Source organism: Sarcophilus harrisii, chromosome 3 (genome assembly GCF_902635505.1).
Source record: "Sarcophilus harrisii chromosome 3, mSarHar1.11, whole genome shotgun sequence".
Classification (NCBI taxonomy): Eukaryota; Metazoa; Chordata; class Mammalia; order Dasyuromorphia; family Dasyuridae; genus Sarcophilus; species Sarcophilus harrisii.
The window spans coordinates 13863941-13885086 of record NC_045428.1 but is presented as its reverse complement, the minus strand read 5'-3'; the positions used below and the strand labels follow the sequence as shown (position 1 = coordinate 13885086).

Below are 21146 nucleotides of genomic sequence, written 5' to 3'. Positions count from 1 at the left end.
ACAAAAAGTAACAAGGTCATTTTACTATGCTTTATGGCCACACATTAGACCTTTAAAATTGTGCTTAAGGAGAAACTTATGATTCTCAATTCACCACGGTCCACAACCTTCATTCTTGCCTCCTCACTTCCCATATTCAAAAAGCCACCAACAATATCATTTCTAGCTTCCCATGAATTCTCATCTCAGTCTCTCTCAACCCATAGGATCCCCACTGGGACTAGTGTAAATAGGCTAACTGGTTTCCCAATTCCAGTCTCATCCTTTTCCAATCCATTCCCAATAAAACTGCCAAATGGATATTCTTAAAACATACATCCAATTCTACCATTCCCTAGATTAACATTTTATTAGACTGTTATCTACTTAGCTGTAACCTCATGGAATAAATTCAAAATGTTCAGTTTGGTATTTAAAGGGTTCCACAAACTGGTTCAGACCTTTCTTTCCATTCTTGTTGCATATTACATTGCTTCTCTGACTCTGCATCCTGAGTCAAATATATTAGTCTGCTGGCTGTTCTTTATGGTGATCCCTAATCCTCCTCTATGTAAGAACCAATTCCTTACAACACGAGATTGCTTTATTTCTTTCTCAATTTACTTATCAGGGAATAACATATTTTGCCTTCCCCTCCTCCCTTATTAAGCTCCTTAAAGACAAACCTTGTCTTTATATCCAAGTCTTTATACCCACAACATCTATCATAGGCATTGGAAAAAGTGGCCATTTAACAAATAGTTACTGATTTAAAATGAATCTCTTTCAGACTTAAATAATTATCAAAAATAACATTTGTTCAAGAGTGGGTCTAACTGAATAATAAACAATTCATATTCTCTCTTTCCCTGCTATCAACATAAATCTCCTTCTATTGCTCAGATTCTACTGCAGTTCCTGGTACCAAATCAGCACTTAATTGAAGTAAACAAAATTATCCCTCCTACCACTACCAGTGGGGACATGAAGCATCCTCCCTAAAAGACCATATCCATCAGGACGCAGAAACAGCATGACCACTTTTGATCCACTTGCAGGCTACACGATCTCATGAATGGAGAATCTGTTCAGAATTCCAATTCTGGGATGCCTCTGCCAACATCTGTGTAGAAAATGCCTCAATTTCCTTCTGATGGCATTCTGGGCAAACCACATCAGTGAGGAAATGGGAGTAGAATTGGCTCAACAGCTCATTATCTTATTATCTAGTCTTGATTAGGCCCACTCTTTACCTTTGATAGATAGATAGATAATCTCTTTTTCAATCATGCCAGTTTCTACTTGAAGTTACTCATAGAAACTGATTTTTAAAACAATAACAAAATTGTGCAATTAATTTTAATGTGAATTACCCTAATAGAAATGGGAACTTGAGTTCTTTGTGTTTGATGATTGAGAGTGTATCATGTGCTGGCTGTTAAGCATCTCTGCTCCCTATTCTATAGAATCAGCACACAAGAAACTATACTCTGAACCAATAGGGATTAAAATTAATAGCATTTATATAACTACTTTTTAAGGTTTGGAAAGCACTTCACATCTTATCTGCTATAACTCTCACAACCTTGGGAAGTAGGTGCTATTGTTATCCCCATTTCATTGATCCCCAATTGTTTCAGTCATGACCTCCTATGGGGTTTTCTTGGCAATGGTTTGCCTTTTTTTTTCTTTGATTTATTTGACAAATGAAGAATACCATATCAACTGTGCCAGTTAGCTGGCTTCTTCATTTTACAGATGAAGAAACTGAGGCAGACAGAGGTTAAGCATAGCATCCCACAGCTAGTAAGTATCTCAGGCAAAAATTTTACTCAGAACTTTCTTTCCAGAACTCCATTCACCATTGTCACCCTAGCTGTCAGAAACAACATACAAATTTATTTTATGAATATAAAAAAATCTCTCTATATTTACCTCTTTATATACGCCAGAGCACTCATAGTAGTCACGTGATGGTAGACCAAGTCGAGGCTGATCAATCTATTTTTAAAAATACATAAAAACAACCATTCAAATATTATTGGATACCACATTTTGACAAAAACATTCTGTGAACTACCTTAATTCTTTCTTTTTGAAAGACAGACATTCTATCTCCACAGATCGATAGAGAAAATATGCCAAGAGATATTGGCTTAGTGTCATAGGACTATAGATTTAGAGAAGGAAGGGACTTTAAGTCATTAAGTCCAAGCTCTCCACTTCAGAAAGAAGTAATCAAAGGCCCAGAGCCTGAATGATCACCATACAACTAGAAAAGAGGCTGAGCCAAGATCTGAAGGCATCTTCTCCTTCCAAATCCAGCTCATTTTCCCCAGTTGCCCCAAGGTCTAATGAACAATATCCAAGTTCACTTCTTGGGTGTGTTTCTCAGGACATTTGTTTTTCACATAGATATTGGATTCAAAATTCAACCCAATGATTCTACATTAATGTGGCCCTGGAATAGACCACAATGACAGACTCACACTGTGGGGTACCGTAGACATCAGTAGGGGAATTGAGGAAAGAGAGTTCCAGTCACAGACTGTGCAAAAGCATGAAAGTGGGAGTTTAATACTATATGGGGATCGGGTAGTAGGCAGTGTAGACCTCAAGAAAAGTTAAGATAATATATAATTAGCCTGGCAAGACTTTGAAGGGCTTTCTACCAGAATGCTTTCTTTTGCATTGTTTATAGACTGTCAATACAAAACCCTTTTGGAAATTTCTAGACTTGAACTAAAAAGTTCTCACAAACTGGATGTTTTGCATCTTATATCAGATTCATAAGTTTCAACAACAGCAGGTCAAGGAATATTCAGTCATTTATAGCTGCCACAGCATGACATTTTGGTTTACATGATTCAAAGACACTGCCATTGTTCCTCTGGAGTGGAAAAAAAAAAAATGGGTCCCTAATCTCTTTGTGGAAGATCCCTGGCTGTCTTCTGTTTGATTTATGAAAATGAGTCTATATTCCTTTTCATAAACATCAGGGTATAAAGTCACCTTATTTCTCTATTCTTTGCAGTCCAGAATCCTTTCTACAATTAACATAATAAACATTGGGGAAGGCGGGCAAGGAGGAAATGTTTACAAAATAAATGATTAAAGAAACCCTTTTTCCTCAAGGGGAATCCCATATATACTTGATGGCTTATGGATTCATGACTGCCTTGCTCACAAAATTCAAAGGGGCAAATACTGTATTTCTAGATGTCAATGAGATCAAGGCTTTATTGCGTTTTCAAGAAAGCTTTAGGCCATACCAGTGAGAGGAAACTTACATGCATAATATGATTTGTGGAGTTCTTATCATCTGTGCCAATAAAAAAATTGATCAGGACTTTCTTCCCAAATTTTGAGTTCAATTCTGCAATGGTTTTTTCAGCTCTCCAAGAAGAACCTAAGGTGGTGAAAAACAAAATCAGACTTTAAAGACATACGTACATGGAAAGTGGAGATCAATGAATTTGGAAACAAATCTTATAATGCCAACTGCCTCACCATACGTTGCTTCCCAGTTGTCTGTTGCTACTGGCCATTCATGGATCTGCGGTAAGAGATCTAACAAAGGTTGACCACCTCGGCTATCAATTGCAGCTTTGGGAAACAGGGAAGAAAGAATTCAATAGGAAAAATAGTTTAGTTAATACACGTGCAGCTATTGAAAAAAATTCAGGGATACCAACTTTGGGAAGTCACTTACATTCATTTAAACAGGATCTGTACAACGTTTTGGCTTTTTGCACTGCTACGATATCTTCGGGCTTCTGCTGTTGAAGAACATCTGAATTGGGGAATTTAAAATAGGTTATCAATGCTTATCTCCAACCTCCATGCATCTGCACAGGTTGTTGACATACTTCACCTATGCCTCTTAGAATCTCTAGCTCCCTTCAAAATTTAGCTTTAGGGCCATCTCTTCTAAGAGGACTTTCCTTATTCTCCCAGCTATTAGTATTCCCAGATATTATTTTGCATTCATCTTACATATATGTGCCATTACTTATATGTGTCTATATTTCAAATCTGTACAAAGTATTTATATCACCTGGACCAAGCCTAGTCAATGGTGCACTTCATAAGCACAAAATAAATTTGACTTGAATTGAACTCAAATTTACAACTAAATAAATCTTATCTTCGTAGATAACAAATTGTTCTTTTTTTGACTCTGGTATAAGAGAAACTTCTTCCAAAACCCAGAGACCAGGTGTGTATGTCTGGGTATATGTGTAAAAACAAATCCACTGGTTTTTAATCTGCTTTGATGACAGTTGTTTCCCATGAAGATTAAGAGTCAGAACAACCCTAAAAAAAAAATCACTGAATGCCAAGTGCATTTATGCCTCAGGAGAATTTGGAATCAGTCAGTCACCAGGATTTATTTCTGAAGCACTGGCTGATGTGCCAGGGAAACCAATACCAAAAAATGCAAAGTCCCTATTCTCAAGGAGCCTATTCTCTCAGAGACAGCTAAGATTCAGGGAAGAGCTGGGTTCTAGAGCCCAGTCTCTGACATTTCCTGGTTGGGTGACCCTGATGACTCTGTAAGACCCTAAGTTATAGGGTTGAGTTATGTAACTATTGTTGGGGGAGTTACACATTAGAACTTGCCCATATTGAAGAAATCACAGGTCTAGATCCAAAAAACAATTCTTTAAAGATCAATTCTTTTAAATCATTTGTACATATATTTATATATAATATAGGATTATAATAACATGATATTGTATTCAATTGATGCATATTAAGGAGCTTTCTTGGTAAAAGGTCAACAAATATAAAATTAATTTCTGCAAAGAGAAAAATAGAGGTGCAAGGATTTTACCAAGTTGTGAAACAATGGAAAAAACCTTCTTTCTGGAGTCAAAGGATTTGGGGGAAGGGAGAAGGAGGGAGGAATGGTTTTCAAATTGAGCCCAGAATGCTCACTATCCATGTGATATTGGAAATTTCACTCAATTATCCAACTTCTTTTTCCTCATCTGCAATATGAAGGTGCCATTTTAAATGGCCTCTGAAGTATGTTCTGATGATAGATGTCAGTACCAAGGTGGTTCTCTTTTAACTGCTAATGTACAAAAGCTTATAACCATGCAGAAAAACTTGAATGGGAGTAAACTAATCAAAGATATGTCAACTGCTATGGTGTTATGTATTCATTCTGGGGTCTTTCTGGGACTGATCCAGGAAATGACTTCTTTTACTCTTACTTCCCTATGAAAGAAGTGACTGGAATTATGGGATTACTATTTCTTGGAAAAGTGATTACTCAGCTCAACCTTCTTTATTCTTCATTGTTATGATAGGTTAAGCATGTATTCTTCCTTGAATGGAGACTCCTTCAGGAAGCAGAAAATTCATTGGTTCTGGAGTCACTGAATTTGGATTCAACTCCCAGTAATACTTACACTTGGACAAAAAAATTAGCCTCTAGGGGCTTCATAAAATGAGGGAGTTGAAAAAATAATGATCTCCAGATCTATGATCTGATGAGCCTATGAAATTCCCTGTTTCTCTCACTATAAGGAGTCCATCCATGTTTCTGCCAGCTCAGACTATTCTCCAGTGGCTGGGTTGGCTTCTGAAATAAACCTTTGCAATTTGCTCTAACTGCTGCCTTAAAAAAAAATATGCCAAAAAAGAAGCCATTTGGTACTCAGAAACAAATCCACTGACCTTTCAGAACGATTTCTAACTCATCTCTTAAAATGTCAAAGTTACTGTAACGTGAGCTGGTCTCTGGAATGACGTTCCGCTTTAACCAGCCTCCACAGGCATATTTGTAAAAGTCTGTACAAGGGTTGACGGTGCCATCCATGTTCCCAATCAGTCGAGCAGCTAAAATACAAGGGAAACAAATATTTGCATATAAACGTTTAGGAAAAATAGACTACATAGGGAGCAGATTGGAGTTGGGGGGAAGAAAGGAAGGAGAGATTAGAGACTCTGAACCTTTGCTTAAGACATCATCAGTGATATAGATATTAGGATAAAAATGGTACAATACAGTCTTCTTTATGTTCAGAGAAATCCTAGTTTAATTCCAAATTCATCTACTTGCTATGTGTGACTTTGAACAAACCATTTCATCTGAGCCTCAGTGTTCTAATCTGTAAAATGGAGAAGGAAACTAGATTATATAAGTGCTAACGCCCATTAGAATTCTATTTCATAAAAATCCTTTTATTCCTCTTATCCTGTGAAAGTCCAAGTTATGTGTATGTGCAGAACAGGCAGTCATCTCTCTAAATCGATGAGTTTGTGTAACTGTCGTATCAACTGGACCAAAAACTACCCTCCAGGATTCAGTCTCAGAGCTAATTAAGTACCACAGCAGGCACTTAGACCATTTACTCAAAGAACAATTTTTTTCTACTGTATATACAAAACATACTGTACTTCATACATACTGGAACTCCATATGAGGTACAAGCTAGTACAGAGGGGCTTCCACCTCTTTATTTCTGAAATATTTCTACATTTATCTTATTGCAGCTCAAGTTGATATTAATTTATTTCATGCTATTGTGTTTCTGTTTTGCTTTATTTGTCCTCGAGTGTCCATTAATCACTTTTGTATTTTAAATTCCAATTGTTCTCACTTTTTTTTCTTCTATCTTTGAGAAGACAAGGAAGAGGGGAAAGTAACCAATTACAAATAGTTATAGTCTTAAGAAACAAATTTCCTCAAGAGCCAGGAATCAGATTAATGGATCTGAAAAAGAGCAATAGACATCATCTGGTCTTGGAAAGGCAGCAGAGTATATTGGAAATAGCACATGATGGAGATTAGAAGACCAGGGTTCAAATCCTATCTCTATTATTTGCCACATCTATACAAATGGGCACAAGCCAATCAATCTCTTTGGACCCGTTTTCTCATTTGTCAAATGAAAGAAAATTACTGTTCCTTCCAGCTTTCTCCAGAATCTGACTTTAGCAAATAGGTGTCTAATAAATGTCAATTAATTAGATTATACTCTTCCTTGATGGCTGCTTCTAAGGATAACAACTCGTATACATCCCCCTTCCTGCCCTAGGTTAAATCTGATTTCATCTAGAAGGGAACATTCAAGATAGAAACTCCTACCATGGAGGCAGATTGCCAATTCATCTGTACCTTACATAATGGACACATGGAAGGATGTTTGACTTGACCAGTCGTATAGTTAGTAGCTGTCAAAAGCAGGACTTTAAACAATAGTTTATGCCATTTAGTTTCTCACACATTACAATTCTACAACCATACTAGCAAGTTCCTAGTGCCTTTGACTACACCTTACACATAAAGAGGTAGGATTTGCCTGTGTTAAGATGCTAGTAAACGTAGAAGGCAAGATCCCGGTTACGTTTAAAGCTTCTTCTACTATTCTGATCTTTCTTTCAGAAGAAATGAGGAACTTGGATCAAAGCTAGACAGATTGGATCATGGCCAAAAGCAAGCTGGGCTGAGTACACAGAGGTGAAGAAATTTCATTTTTCGAATTATTGTGGCCTTTGAGTGACTTTGAGATAAGCTAATTTTTGGGTATGGGCTATGTTTAAAAATGGCTACTACCTAGTTTGTGTTAAGGGATTTGTTAAGCATATGTATACTGTTCACCAATGCAAGCAATTACATGATTTTTGTTTGTTTGTTTGTTTTTTTGTTTTTTCTTTCAATTCTTCTGTTCCATCAATGGTCCCTAGCAACTCTTAAGGGAAAAAAAAAAAAAAACCAAATCAAATTCACACATGATAATGATGATAATAGGAAAGCCTGAGTAAAAAAATAGCCTTCTAACTTCAAGAATCACAAAGTAAAAAAAGTAAAAAGAGTCCCAACTCTTGAGTCAGAGGACATGGATTCAAATCCCATTGCCGATTCGTTTTGTTTGTCACACTCTAATGTATGAAATTTACTTAATCTCCCTATAACTACCTTACACAATAAACAGGATATCTCTTTTAAAAAATGAACCATAAAAGTCAGAAAAATCAGAAGGAAGGAAGAGACTAAGCCTGGATTGGGTATGTGCCAGGTGCCAGATGCCAGGCATTGTACTTGGGAGGTAGGGCCTATGATAATATATAAATGATATAAATAATAATGAAGTTGAGGAAACTGAAGCAGAGGGAAGCTGCTTCAAGTGAATGAAAAAGAATGAATAATTAAACCCTTATTATTTGCCCATTATGTCCTGGGGACAATTCCTGACCTTAGTTTTACATTCTAATGGTTAATACATTGAGAGTGATGACCAGAGAGAGCACTGGGATCCTAAAAGTTACAAGAATAGTGAGGCGATCCATTGAGGGATAGATGGATACCCTCTTCAAGAACGATATTTTCTTCTGCTTCTAAAACTCAAAGAGCAGGAGATGGAACAGAAGTTGTTTCAAAGGTGGCAGAAAGCATGACAGCACTGCTTTGGTCCTACTGAAACAAAAGGCCCAATAATGGTAGGGCCCCAGGGCAGAAGTTCTGGAGATCAAAGGGCAGCAAGCAAGCAGCCAGAAGTGCCCAGAAGATGGCTACAAAGGCTTAACTGTCTTCCATGTCCAGGAGTGGTAAATATCAGATGCTGAATCCAGAGGAAGGCAGACTTCTTTCCTCGTTCCTTCCTGGTTGTGTTATATGCTCTATTCTTCCCTTCTAAGAAGAATATTAAGCTTGAGACATTGCCACACACCTACTAAGATCTAAAATGTTTGCTTCACATCAATCAGACAAATAAATTGCTGAAGACACCATAGTTTACCTCACTTAATCTCTTTCTACCTAAGGAAACTATAGGGTATATATAGCTCCCTAAAAGTGAGGTATAATATCAGGATCATGTGCCTAAAAGTCCCACAATTAGGAAGAGAGATAAGAACAAAGCCATGAGCCTTGGATTTTAAATGACATAAAGGCAAAGTTACAGAAATGATGGAAAACTCTAAGAGTTAAAAAGCTCCTAAAAACATATGAAGCTAACAATTAATGCAAATTGCCAGGAACTTCGAATCTGGAAGGAGTGCTAAGTGAAGACAATTCCTGAGCCCATTTGAGGCACAGTCTCTCACAGAAAATGCCTCTGTTTCTTAAATTGAATACTGGAGAGTCTGCAACCATTTCGGCTTGGATTTCATCGTCTATCCTTTTTGGGAAAGTGAGTGGCGGCTGTCAGGAGCCCTCTCTGATCTAACAGAAGGCTGATGCACACATTTTATTGCCTCTTTGGGAAGCCTGCCTTCCTTTTTTAAACCCCCTCCGACACCAGGTAAAACATCCAAATAAAAAAGATGAATAGAACTCCTTTGCTCGTTCTGTTGCCTCACTGACACGGCCTCCATATTTCATGAGGAATCATCCGTCTCCATTTCTTTTTTCCCATCAATATGCCCATCTGACATCTGGTGTGTTTTGGCTGATTGCTGTTTGTGAGTCCCTTACCAAAGCAATCAGACAAACCTACTTCCTGAGAACAGACTCGGGACTTACAGAAGCTCCTTGGCTGCTTCACACGGTTCTGTTCGGTGCAACTTTTCCTATTTCCCCGTGACCTCTAAGCTCGGAACTTCCAAAGACTTCAAAGGAAGCTGTGTTCTGATGAACATTGTGGTGCATGGGCCAAGGCAAGAAACAGGCCCTCTGTACTTTTATGTCGTTTCTTTGATCAACCTCCCTTTAATCTCCGATCACGGGTTTGATTCTCATTTTGCACCTCGTCTCTGGCCCTCCTCTTGGGCTGACTCGGCTTTGAAGTCTGGGGGTGCCCATGTGTTTGGAGGAGGGCGGTGGGAAGAAGTCATTCGACTCCCAAACTGATCCTAATTGTTTTATTTTACACTTTTTGAATTTCTACAACCTTCCTCCACAGCCACACCTGGCTGCCTCAGCTGGCTGGCTATTCTCTAATTTCTCAGAAGGATTTTTAAAAATAATGCTCACCTTAAACACACAAACACACTTTGCCTGAAGAGGGTAGGGAATTTTTGCCTCCAAATACTTCTTGGTGCTAACAAATACCCACTGGGCAAGACTTTGCAGCTAATAGTTTGGTATTTTTTTTTCTTCTGCTTCACAGACCAAGAAGTAGACTGATCTGCAAGGATCATCTAAAACTTGTCATCTTAGAAGGCAGAAAGTCTTATTTTTTTCCTAAAGGACACTTCCTACAATTTGATCTTGATATACTATCCCCCAAACAGTGCTAGGGCGAGAGGCAGTTTGAAAGGTCCCAGTAGATTGCTGCTGGGAAGGATCTATTTGTCCTCAGAATTGGTTTCTGTGCTCTGGAAGAATCCTCTAAGAGAGAACACAAAATGTGCACATTCTTTTCGGGGTGACTGAAAAGATGCTACCTGGATCATTCAAGCTACAACTCTTCCCCCTCCCCTTGTAGGTGTTGCCTTCCAGTTCTGAGGGGGAGGCAGTCTTGTTTTCAGCACATAAAGCTCTGACTGTCAACAGCAAGACATCTGAACCTCCAAAGACCAAGGGAAGGGATTTCCACTTCAAGGTAGGGTAATACTCACTTTATAAAATATGTAGCATGCTATTATTGTGGTTATCCATTTGGAGCATTAAAAAAAGTTGCTCTAAGCAAATCGTGATTAAAAACACAGAGAAAAGAGTTACATTTTGGAAAAGGTTTTGGAAGCAATGAAAGGTATCATATACCCCGGGACAATGACTTTCTTTTCCTTTCAGGATAAAACTAAAGAGAAAAACAGAATTGAAATGGACAAATAAAGGGATTCACAAATGAATATGTAACACTATAAAATTCTGATGGTCACTGTTTACAGGCTTCATTTTATGGCATTTAGGCAACTTTTTGTTCAGTGATGGTTAGTATCCTAGGACTGAGCATTTTTGGGGAACGATGGGAATGGCAAAATGGTTTTTTCTATCACTTTTGTTTGGGATCCTTTAGAAAATTATGAGGAAAACCCAGAAGGCTGGCTAAACATAGGGTGATAATGGGAACAAAAGTCTGCTTGAAAAAAAATACTGTTTGAAGGGCAGGCTCATTAGCCACTGACTTACAGAGATTTCCTTTCTTTCCCATTCATTCTATAGGCAATACAACACCTTACTTAACCCCTCCCCACCCCACCCCCAATTCCAGGGAATACCATCTAGGCCTATGGTAAACAAGAAATCTGCCAACATTAGCCTAGTACCAGTCCACACTTTGAAGTACTTAACCTTTCCTCATCTTTGTAAAAAGGGGGGTTAAGCAAGATGACTTCCAGCTTTGGATCTAGGATCTTAAGTTCTATACATTTTCCTAAGACACCTTCTCTCATGGACCATAGGGCAAGACACCAATGCAACTTATTTTATCAATTTATTTACAAATATACCAAAAAGTATCACAGGGAAATGGTTTTATTTCTTCTGTAGGATACTTGAAGAGGGACTTTCCCCTTAGTTCCTGGCATCAGACTTTACCCTCATTTTTTCCTGACTCCCTTAGTAACAGTTATTGGATTTTCTGACCTTGAATTCCTTTTTTCATTTGAACCTGACAAACATGACCATTTCTACATTTAAAAAAATGTGAAACAATGGATAAATTGTAAATCCACATTAATTACCCTATTAATTGTTTTGTGATATTACTTTCAAAATGGATGTCTGTCTCTCCCTTGGAATTTCCTTTTGTTCTTTACATATAATTTTTAACAATGCTTCAGTGACGCATCTCCCCCACATCACTTAATACTAGTAATTCTCTCCAAATATCCAATCCACTTCCTCTATACAAAGAAATCTCCCTTTAATAAAGCATAGTCAAACAAAATAAAGTAACATTTTGAACATCTGAAAATCTATGACTAACTATGAATTTTGGGTGTGTTAGGTCTGGCAGAAGTGGGTAGCAGCCTTCCTTCAACCCTCATCCTAAGGAATCATGATTAGGTTGGATATTGGTTAATAACTTTGCAAAGTCGATTTTCTTCTCAATATATTAGCCATTATTCACTTTGGTCTCCTGGTTCTATTTAATTCGCATCAATTCATACAAGTCTATTCCTTTTACCATCGTTTATCATGTAATGTTCCATTGTATTCATTCTGCTATTCCACATTTGATTGGCCCTTTTGGTTACCAGTTAGTTTTATGCTAACAGGACTATGCGATGCTACAATGAGAAGTTCCCTTAAAAGTTGTAGGAGACAACATGGGGACAATGCCATGGAATTCTGTGTATATGGGTCCTTTCCTTCTTTCATGTCTTGGGTTGTCTGTTTGGCAATAGTACCACTGAGTACTCTATGGACTATCATGTCAAGTTATTTTTCCAGAGTAACTAGATCAATGTCATCTTTACCAATCTGTGGTAGAATCTTAGTTGTTTTAATTTACATTTTATCTTCTTATGGGAAATCAGAGCATTTTTAACTGGTTGTTTGTAGCTTGAATTTTTTTATTTAAGAATTGACCATTCTTTATATATCTCCATAAATATTGGAAATTAGATAAACTTTCTGTGATTTTTCCTTCTAAGTTAACTCTTTCTCTTCCAATTTTAATTACATTGATTTTGTTTGTGCAAAAGTTTTTCAATTTTATGTGGTTAAAATTCTCCATTTTATCTTCTGTGATTATTTTTCTTTTTGTTTGGTCTTTCTCTATCCAGAATGGCGAATGTTTTCTCCTCTCTACTCTACTGAATGGTTTATGGTGTACATCTTGTATATTTAAGTCCTACATCCACTTGGAATTTGTTGTTGTATATAGTGTGAGATGTTGGTGTAAATCTAATTTCTGTCAGACTATTTTCCAGTTCCCAGTTTTTGTCAAATGATGAATTCTTTTGTCAGTAGTGGGTACTTTGAGTGGGTTAAATAATATGTTACTATAGTCATATGCTTTTGTATATTCTATACTTAATGTTCTTGAGAGTTGCTAGGTGGTACAATGAATAGAGCAGTAAGGACTTGAGCCAGCAAACTCTTGAGTTTGAATTTGTCCTGACAGAGGAACAAGTCATCTAATCTTTAAGTCAGTTTGATTATCACCAAAAATGAATATCCTAAGTCTATATATCTGAAAGGGTCATGTCTAGAATGAGGTCTACAACTGTTAGTTTTTCAACTTACTCTCTTTGCAATTCATTTAATTTTCCTTTTAGCATATATTTACATACATGCTATATATGTATATATAGCATATACATATATACTAAATATATATATTATATATGTAGATATGTATGTTTGTATATAATTTGTATTATCTGGATGATACCTTTGGGCTTAATATTGTTTGTTTCCCTTTCATTGTGTAATTTTGCTTTGCTTGAAACCCCATCCTTTATTCTCCTTATTTCTCAGTTGAGAATAATTTATTTCTACTGATGTTTGTTCAGTTGATAAACATTTCTTAAGCACCTACTTTGTGCCAGGCATTGTACAAAGTGCTGGGAATGCAAAGCAGCAAAAAACAAAAGACATTCTTTGCTCAAGGAGTTCCCAGTGTGATATGGGAGACAATATGGGAGCAATTATGTACAAGCAGGATATATACAGGGTCAATTGGAGATGATTGGCAAGAAGATTGACTTAAAATTAGGGGAAATCATGAGGTTTCTGGCAGAGAGTGGTTATCTCAGTGGATAATTAAGGAAACTAACTAAGGAGGGTGCCTTGACTTCCCTTATTTCAGACAAGTTATCCTCATGGGATCCCTCACCTCACTTCATCTCAATCTTCTATCTCTCTCCATATGTGTATAATCTTCTTGTGCACTTAGATTATGAGAAATAATGAGTTCTGCCATCTTTACTTTTCTCCTTCTGTATTTCTGACTTTCTGGGCATCATGCCCCAGAGCATGCTTTTGTCATCCCAGCTGCCATCTCTTTTGGGGGAGTTCTTTCCCCATTTTTGAGGATGGATCCAGGCTAGCCCTGCTTCGTTTCTCCCCTCCCAGCTCTGCTTCTGAAAATCAACATGTCCTTTCCCTGGATAATTTCGAAAGCTGGTCCTAGACTCTACCTCTGCTTTTAGCTCCTTTTTATATGTTGTCTCCCCCCATTAAAAGGTGACTTCCTTAAGGACAGGGATTTCCTAACTCCCTTGTATTTGGATCCCTAGCACTCAGTACAGTAGTTGGCACATAGATTAGTGCTTGTTGCTTTGTCTAGCCTTCCTCCTTTTCATTTCTTCCCTCATGTATTTATTTCCCATTTCCTTTTCTTTTCAAAAATATGAACAGAACAACAAACATCTGTGTCTGTGATATTAGCAATCTTAAGGAGAAAATGCCTCTCGTTACATTATTAAAATATAATCTCTTCATCACCAGTTAGTCCCTTCCATCTACTCAAATGCATTTACTGCCCTACATCCACCTCCTGGTTTCTCTCAATTCCTGTGTTTGCAAAATTCCCACTTAACTCACTTTTGCCTTTTTCACAAGGAATGCTTAAAAGTATTCTGATCCAATATAAAATTACATCCAGTCTTTTGTGGGAAAAAAAAAAATCTTATAAGCCTTTATTTTTACTTTTTAGCTGTGTGACCCTGGACATTTAACCCTTCTAAGTCCCAATGTCCTGATCTGTAAAATGGGAATGTTCAAAGCACTCCTTCCTAGAGCTGTTGTTCAGGATCAAATAAAATAACAGGTGTCTGTCTCCACAAACCTTAAAGCACATAAGAAAAATTAGCTACTGTAATGAAAAACTCGCCTAACTTGAAGGTTCAAATATTTCTCCTATCACACTTGGGTTAAGGTTTTTGACCTTTATACTGTCTGTTGTACAAAAGTGAAGCTAATTATTTTTCCTACCCTCCATCCCCCACTGTTATTTCACTTATAATTTCATTTCTTCAAAATTCTATTTAACTTCTTTTGGGTCTCATGTAGTCCTTATGGTAAAACAATATATTTTCCCTCTCTCTGAAGCTCTGCTTGCTTTGGAACTATTTTCTTTTCTGGATTTGAGAACGTCTTTCTTCCTAATTTCTTCTTCACTTTTTACAGATACTCTCTGGCCTCAGTTCTAGATCTAGGATTCTGTGCTCTTCCCTGTTTCCTTCACTTTTCTCTGGAAATGTTTGGTTTTAACCTTGATTATCCACATAGTTATTGCCTATTTCCACCTCCCCTATGGGGTCAGCCTACAAAAAGTTGGCATTCCCTCCTCTTTGAGTTCAGAATAAGCCCAAAAGTTTTTGGAGCCATATCAGAAGTACACAAAAGCAAAGTCAGGATACTGTATAAGAATACAGGGATGGTGCATCAGATCACCAACATTTCATCCATGTTACAGAAGGAGAAGCTGCACCATATCTAGCACCAGTCAAATGTGGGAGGAAAGTGGGCCCCCAACTGGAAGGGAGACCTGGATTTAAATCCTAGTTCTACCATTCTCATTTCACTAACTTCTGTGACCTCAGTTCTCTTCTCTGGGAGAAGCCAGTTGAACTAGATGACCGATAATGCTCCTTTCTGGTTCTAAATCTCCAACTTTATGACCCTTGACATTTGACAAGACTTTCCTGATGATGTGAACCACACAAACCTGACCAACCAAAGGAGTTCAGAACCTGTGGGTCTGTGCAAGACTAAAGAGCCTGGGGATAAATTGTGAGGTAGGTGGAGCAGAGCAAGGACAAAGGTCTGTGAACTTGGGTGGAAAAAAATTATCTTTATTTTTACTAAATTCTATTTAAAATTTAGTATCTGTTTTTTTGAAAAACATGATGCTGAGAAAGAATATGAAATCTTCTTTCTATCTCTAGCACTTATGACAGCTCTTACACACACACTAGGTGCTTTGTTGGCTGACACACAAAAGAACTCCTGATTGACTATTGTTAAGGGACAGGTCAATTCAGCTGTGGATCATTACATCTAAAGGAGTTGCAGAGCAACCTTTGCTGACACAGGTATTGAGGACTGGGAATGAGATAAATTGGAGGCAGAGGGAAGAGGAGGGAGGTCAGACAACACAATGGTCTCTCAGTCAGAGGGTCGGAGAACAGCTACTGCCTCTCAGTCTTCTTATATCATCCTCTCCCAAGAGGAGATCCATTCTGGGTTGGACCTTCAGCAGCCACTGCCAGGCGGCTCCCAAATATTCCAATAGACCATAAGCAATCCTTACTATACTTCTTGCAAAGCAAAGCTAAGAGTTATAGAGGCTGGAAGGAAATCACTCCCCATCCACCATTTTAGGGATGAGGTAGCTGAAATCCAGAGAAATTAAATGATTTATTATTACTTTACTACATGCCAGGCACTGTGCTGAGTGCTTTACAAATACAACCTCATTTGATCCTCAAAAGAGCCTGAGGTCACAAGCAGAGCTGGCAGCCCGGCCCTCCCTCCCCAGTCTCCCTCCCTCTGAAAGCTGATGTTCTTTCCATAACTTATTCCTCCAGCCCATGCTCCTTGGTCATGGACTCAATTGATGGACTGGAAACAGGAAGAACAGGTGCCTTTTAGATGGCAGGTTCTTAAGTCGTGAAGTCACTCTTGGCTCAGAGCCTTCTCCCTTCTGTGTCCCCAATTCCAAAGAAGGCCACTGGCCGGATGCCATCATGGCTAATGTTTGTCCACTCTTACAACTACCACGAGTTCATTTCTCTAAGTCAAGTACCAAGCAGTGTGCTAAGGTTCTGGGGACGCCAAGAAAGGCAAAACCCAGCCCTGCCCTAATGGGGGAGACAACATGCCTATTCAAGATACAGCACCACGATAAATCGACAATAATTTCCGAGGGGGAAACTGGGAAAGGTTTTTTAAAAAGCAGGATTTTAGCCGAGACCTGAAGGACAAATAGGGAAGTCTGAGGCAATCCCTAAAATATGCTCGGCTTCAGGAACCTGTCAGTGCCTGTCAGTTATTCTAAGAGCGAGGAAGCCACTGGAAGAACTGTCAAGGGGATCGGGGAACGGAGAAGAAGGCAAGCCATGGTATAAGGCTCACTCTCCAAGAATGTAGAATGAAGGCATGACTGTAAAATGAGCTACACGGGAAAGCATGCAGGGCCTACGGAGCACGCTCCCGTATTTGACAGTTGCTCCTCATGTGTGCCCTAGAACTACTGCACAATTTTAAGTCTGAATTTCAATTTATCCAATATTTATCGGGTCTGTTATATGAAAAGGGCTCTGGTTTTCAAAAGAAATGTGATGCTGAGAAGGAATCTGAAATCTTCCCATTCTTTATAGCTCTAGCACTTATTACAGCTCTTGGCACTTAGTAGGTGCTTTATTGGCCAACATACTCAAAGGTAAGAACTCCTGATTGACCATAAGCAGTCCTTACTACATTTGTTTCAAAGCAAAGCTATAGAGGCTGGAAGGAAACCAAGCCCAAACCACCACCATTTTAGAAATGAGGTAGCTGAAATTCAGATAAATTAAATGATTTATGATTACTACATGCCTGGAAATGCAGAAGTGAGGGAAAAAAATAGCTAGCTCCCCACTCAAGGAATCATGGATAAGTAGGGAAGGAAAACCTGCCCTCACATTACTCCAAATCAGGCTAGGATGGATAGAAAAGATTAGAGATGAGGATTTAGAGAGGGAGGGAGAGATCCCAGCCAGGGATAGATCAGGGCAGGCCTCGAAAGGAGAGAAAGAGCAGCGTTGTGGAGGAAGTTTGCTCCAGCCAGGAGAGAGAGCTGCCCCAATGTGCAAGAGCAGGTGAGAAGATCGTGGATCATGTAAAATCCCAGGATCTTCAACAAGAAGTTATTAAATATGTATTCCACACATGGCATAGTCCTAGGCTGACAAAGAGACTACCTGAAAAAAAATAAATCTGTTAAGGCAAGATGGAGGCAGATGGGGAAGACCCATGAATTCTAATTGAATCAACTTATTTTTTTCTATCCTGTAGACAACGGGGAGCTAAAGCAGACTTTTTTCTCTTATTTAAAAAAAAAGGACAGAGGTATGTTCAAACCAATGTATTTAGAAAATTACACTGGCAGCTAATAAATAGGATGGGTTGGAGAGGAGGAGAAACCGGATGAGTAGAAGCAATTAAGAGGCTCCTGCCATAGAACAAGATGTGAAGAGGGCCTCAATTAGGTGGAATGAAAAGGAGACAGACCATGTCAGTCATGTTGTGGGGTAGAATGAACATTATTTCATGATAAGATTAGATGTAGAAAGGGGAGGGGTAAAGAAGTGTAAAATATGGTGACTTTTAAAGGCTGGGGGGATGACCAGACACACATTTATCAGAGATGCAGGTCTATGATACCTAAAGGAAAGGGATCAGCTACTTATATCAGGAACATAGGTAGGGCTGGAAAGACTGATGAAGAATCTGGTTATTTCATTATGTGAACTGATATACTCCCAAATACCTACAGACAAGGGTTTTGATTTTTTGGTTTATCTCCATCCAACTCTTTTGGGAGCAGTATTGAACCATATAATTCAGGAGCTTAAATTTATGGTTAAGAGACCCAGAATATTAAATGCAGAATTAGTATGCTCTGGTTCAAATCTGATCTCCTTCACTTAACTAACTACATGCCCGAAGTTACAACACTTTGAGGTAAATTTCTTCATCTGTAAAATGGGAGATCATACTCGGGGTGCTGACATCACAGGGATGTTGTAAAGTTCAAATTAGATGTTTGTTGTATGCTTTGCAAACCTTAATCATTACTCTTAGTGTCATAATTACTTGGAAGAGTCCTTAGAAGGTATTTAGTCCAGTCAAGACAGCCAGATCAAAGCTTCTTAAAACTTTTTCCACTCTTGACTCTTTTTGCTTCAGAAATTTATGTGACCCCAGGTATAAAAAATAGGCAACTACTTAATTCAAACATTTACAAATAACATAATTTCAGGACCCCCACATTCAGTCATCATTGGGATCAAGACTCATAGTTTAAAAAACTGGGAACAACAGCAGGGATTTGAACTCAATTTCTCTGATTTTAAACTCAGAGTTCTCATCTACTATTTAACCAATGATGTACTTAATTGATCTCTAATGATGAATGGTAGTAGACTCATTCTCTCACCTTATTTAACCTCACTCAAAAAAAAAAAAATCACTGGGATCGTCACAGAAATACCTAGATGTTTTGCTTCCTAAAAAGAATCATCAAATAAGAGACACAAAAATTAGTAGCGTTCAGACAATTGGATTCTCTTGCCTCATTTCCCAGACAGAGCAAATGCACAGTCCACAAGCGAGAGGGGATCTGTTGATAATGCTCCTGGTGACTCTTGCAAAACAAATAAACCAGCCACATTTCCTGTTATAAACCAAAGCCCTTCATCATTGTGCTACCGAGGTGGCAAAGTGCCATAAATCTGAAAGCAATTTCTCTTTTCAAGTCTGATTTGCATATTGAATCATGAAAGACTTTTTTCTCCAGCACAAGCTATTAAGGAACACAATGTAATTTAAATCCCATATATCACTTAAAATAAGTTATTGGAGGCTGCATGTTGATTATGATGTTAATGAAGGATAATGTTCTCTTTTTAAAGGAAGGTTATTGCAAAGGTTGAAGAGACATCCTTATTTCTCTTCATCATTCTTGACTTCTTTTACTTTAGCTTTCAAGTGCCAATTCAAAATAGAAACATTAGGAAAGGAATGATCTTCCCCCCACCTTAAGAAGGGGCAGTGTGGTCAAGCATTCCAGTTGATGCTATTAAAACATTTTCTCAACCCAAAATGTTACCATTTACCAAGGATCCTCATAGAGTTTTCAGAAAGAGAAATGGCACAAGGCAAGAATGGCCCCTTCCTCCTACCCAGAGGAAGGCTACAAGCATATTTCCATCTTCCAGAAATCTTTCTTCTTTGAAATCTGACAACTTAAGAAAAAAAGTAATTGCTTGATCTTTCAATATATTTTTAAGTCTCTTGAATCACACCTAGTCTGGGATTGTTTAGTGGATTGATTCCACTTCTTATTTTTACTTTTATCCCGAGTATACTCCTTACGGTTTCCTTTACTCATCTGTTAAATGGATATTTTATTTGTACAATTCTCTTAACTGAATCGTTGTTAGGAGAGTATATTAAAAATTGCAGAGGGGAAAAGAGTGGAAAAGAGTGTTAGAGTTGAAGCTAGAACCTAGAGGACTTGACTCTAGAGTCAAGTCCTCCTTTTTCTATTTGCTACGAATATGGTGTCTAACAAATGTCTCAGAGCCTTAGGTTCCTTTTACCACAAAATGAGGAACCTTCTAGCTCTTAAAATGAGGCCTACAAATAAGACCTGTTGTTGTAATGATAACAATTGTTATAAAATAATCAATGTTTTAAGCACCAGGCACTCTGCTAAGCATAACAGAATAATAGGATTCCACAGCTGGGAGACCTCAAAAGGCTATCTATCTTACCTAGTCTAATCCCTACAACAATGTAGGGGACAATTAATTATTAATTTCTTTACCTCCAGTAATGGGGGAAACACTTCCTGGAAAATAGCTCTGAAGGTTAGGCAGCTTTTCCTGGCACCAAACCTAATTTGCATCTGTAACATCTGCCCATTTTTTCCTAATTTTTTCTCCTAAAGGCCAAATGGGACAAATCTCAACCCTCTTTTATGCACCAGCTCTTCGAATACTTCTGAGAGAAATCTAATGTCACCCCGAGTCTCCTCTTCTCTCAGATGAGGATCCCCAGTTGCTCTGAGCAGATTCCATATGACACTGTCTCTCACCATTTGAATCGCCTTTCCCTGAAAACTCTCCAGGGTAGCAATGCTTTTGCCCAATTGTGAGGACCACAACTGAGCTTAGTTTTCTCTACAGGGTCCGATTTTGAAGTGGAAACTTTGGGGGAGCCCATTATCCTCTGATCTCTGAAAGAAGTCAACAGTCACGTGAACCCCTTTGATCATCCAATCACATTACTGATATCCATCCCATTAACATCTCCCACCCAGATCCTTTGCAGACAAACTGTAGCCTAACTATGCTTTCTTAATTTCATTAATTTGGTCTTTTGAAACCAAGTATAAAACTTTAGTTACATTTATCTCTAAGATATTTTTATCTTGTTAGATTGTATCCAATGCCCTGGTCAGGGAGTCTCTTTTTAGTTTTTCTTTTAGAGTTTATTGTCGAATTAGACTTTGTCATTCACTATTAGCTTTTTCTCCTACCTTCCTGTCATCTGAAAATTAAATAAGCATACCATTGATGTCTTTATCTGAATCCTTAAACAATGC

At 38.1% G+C, this 21146-nt stretch overlaps 1 protein-coding gene across 4 annotated transcripts in view; it reads right to left on the bottom strand.

The window, feature by feature from the left end:
• The window catches only part of MME (membrane metalloendopeptidase), a 111579-nt gene that overhangs the window by 63659 nt on the left and 26774 nt on the right, over positions 1-21146 (bottom strand). For all 4 annotated transcript variants that reach the window (XM_031957548.1, XM_031957552.1, XM_031957549.1 and 1 more), the window contains exons 4-8: positions 5668-5829; positions 3692-3772; positions 3490-3585; positions 3270-3388; positions 1915-1980 (exon numbers count right to left, since the gene is read on the bottom strand). In XM_031957548.1, the coding sequence (XP_031813408.1) occupies positions 1915-1980; positions 3270-3388; positions 3490-3585; positions 3692-3772; positions 5668-5829 (524 nt within the window). The remainder of the gene's footprint in view (positions 1-1914; positions 1981-3269; positions 3389-3489; positions 3586-3691; positions 3773-5667; positions 5830-21146) is intronic.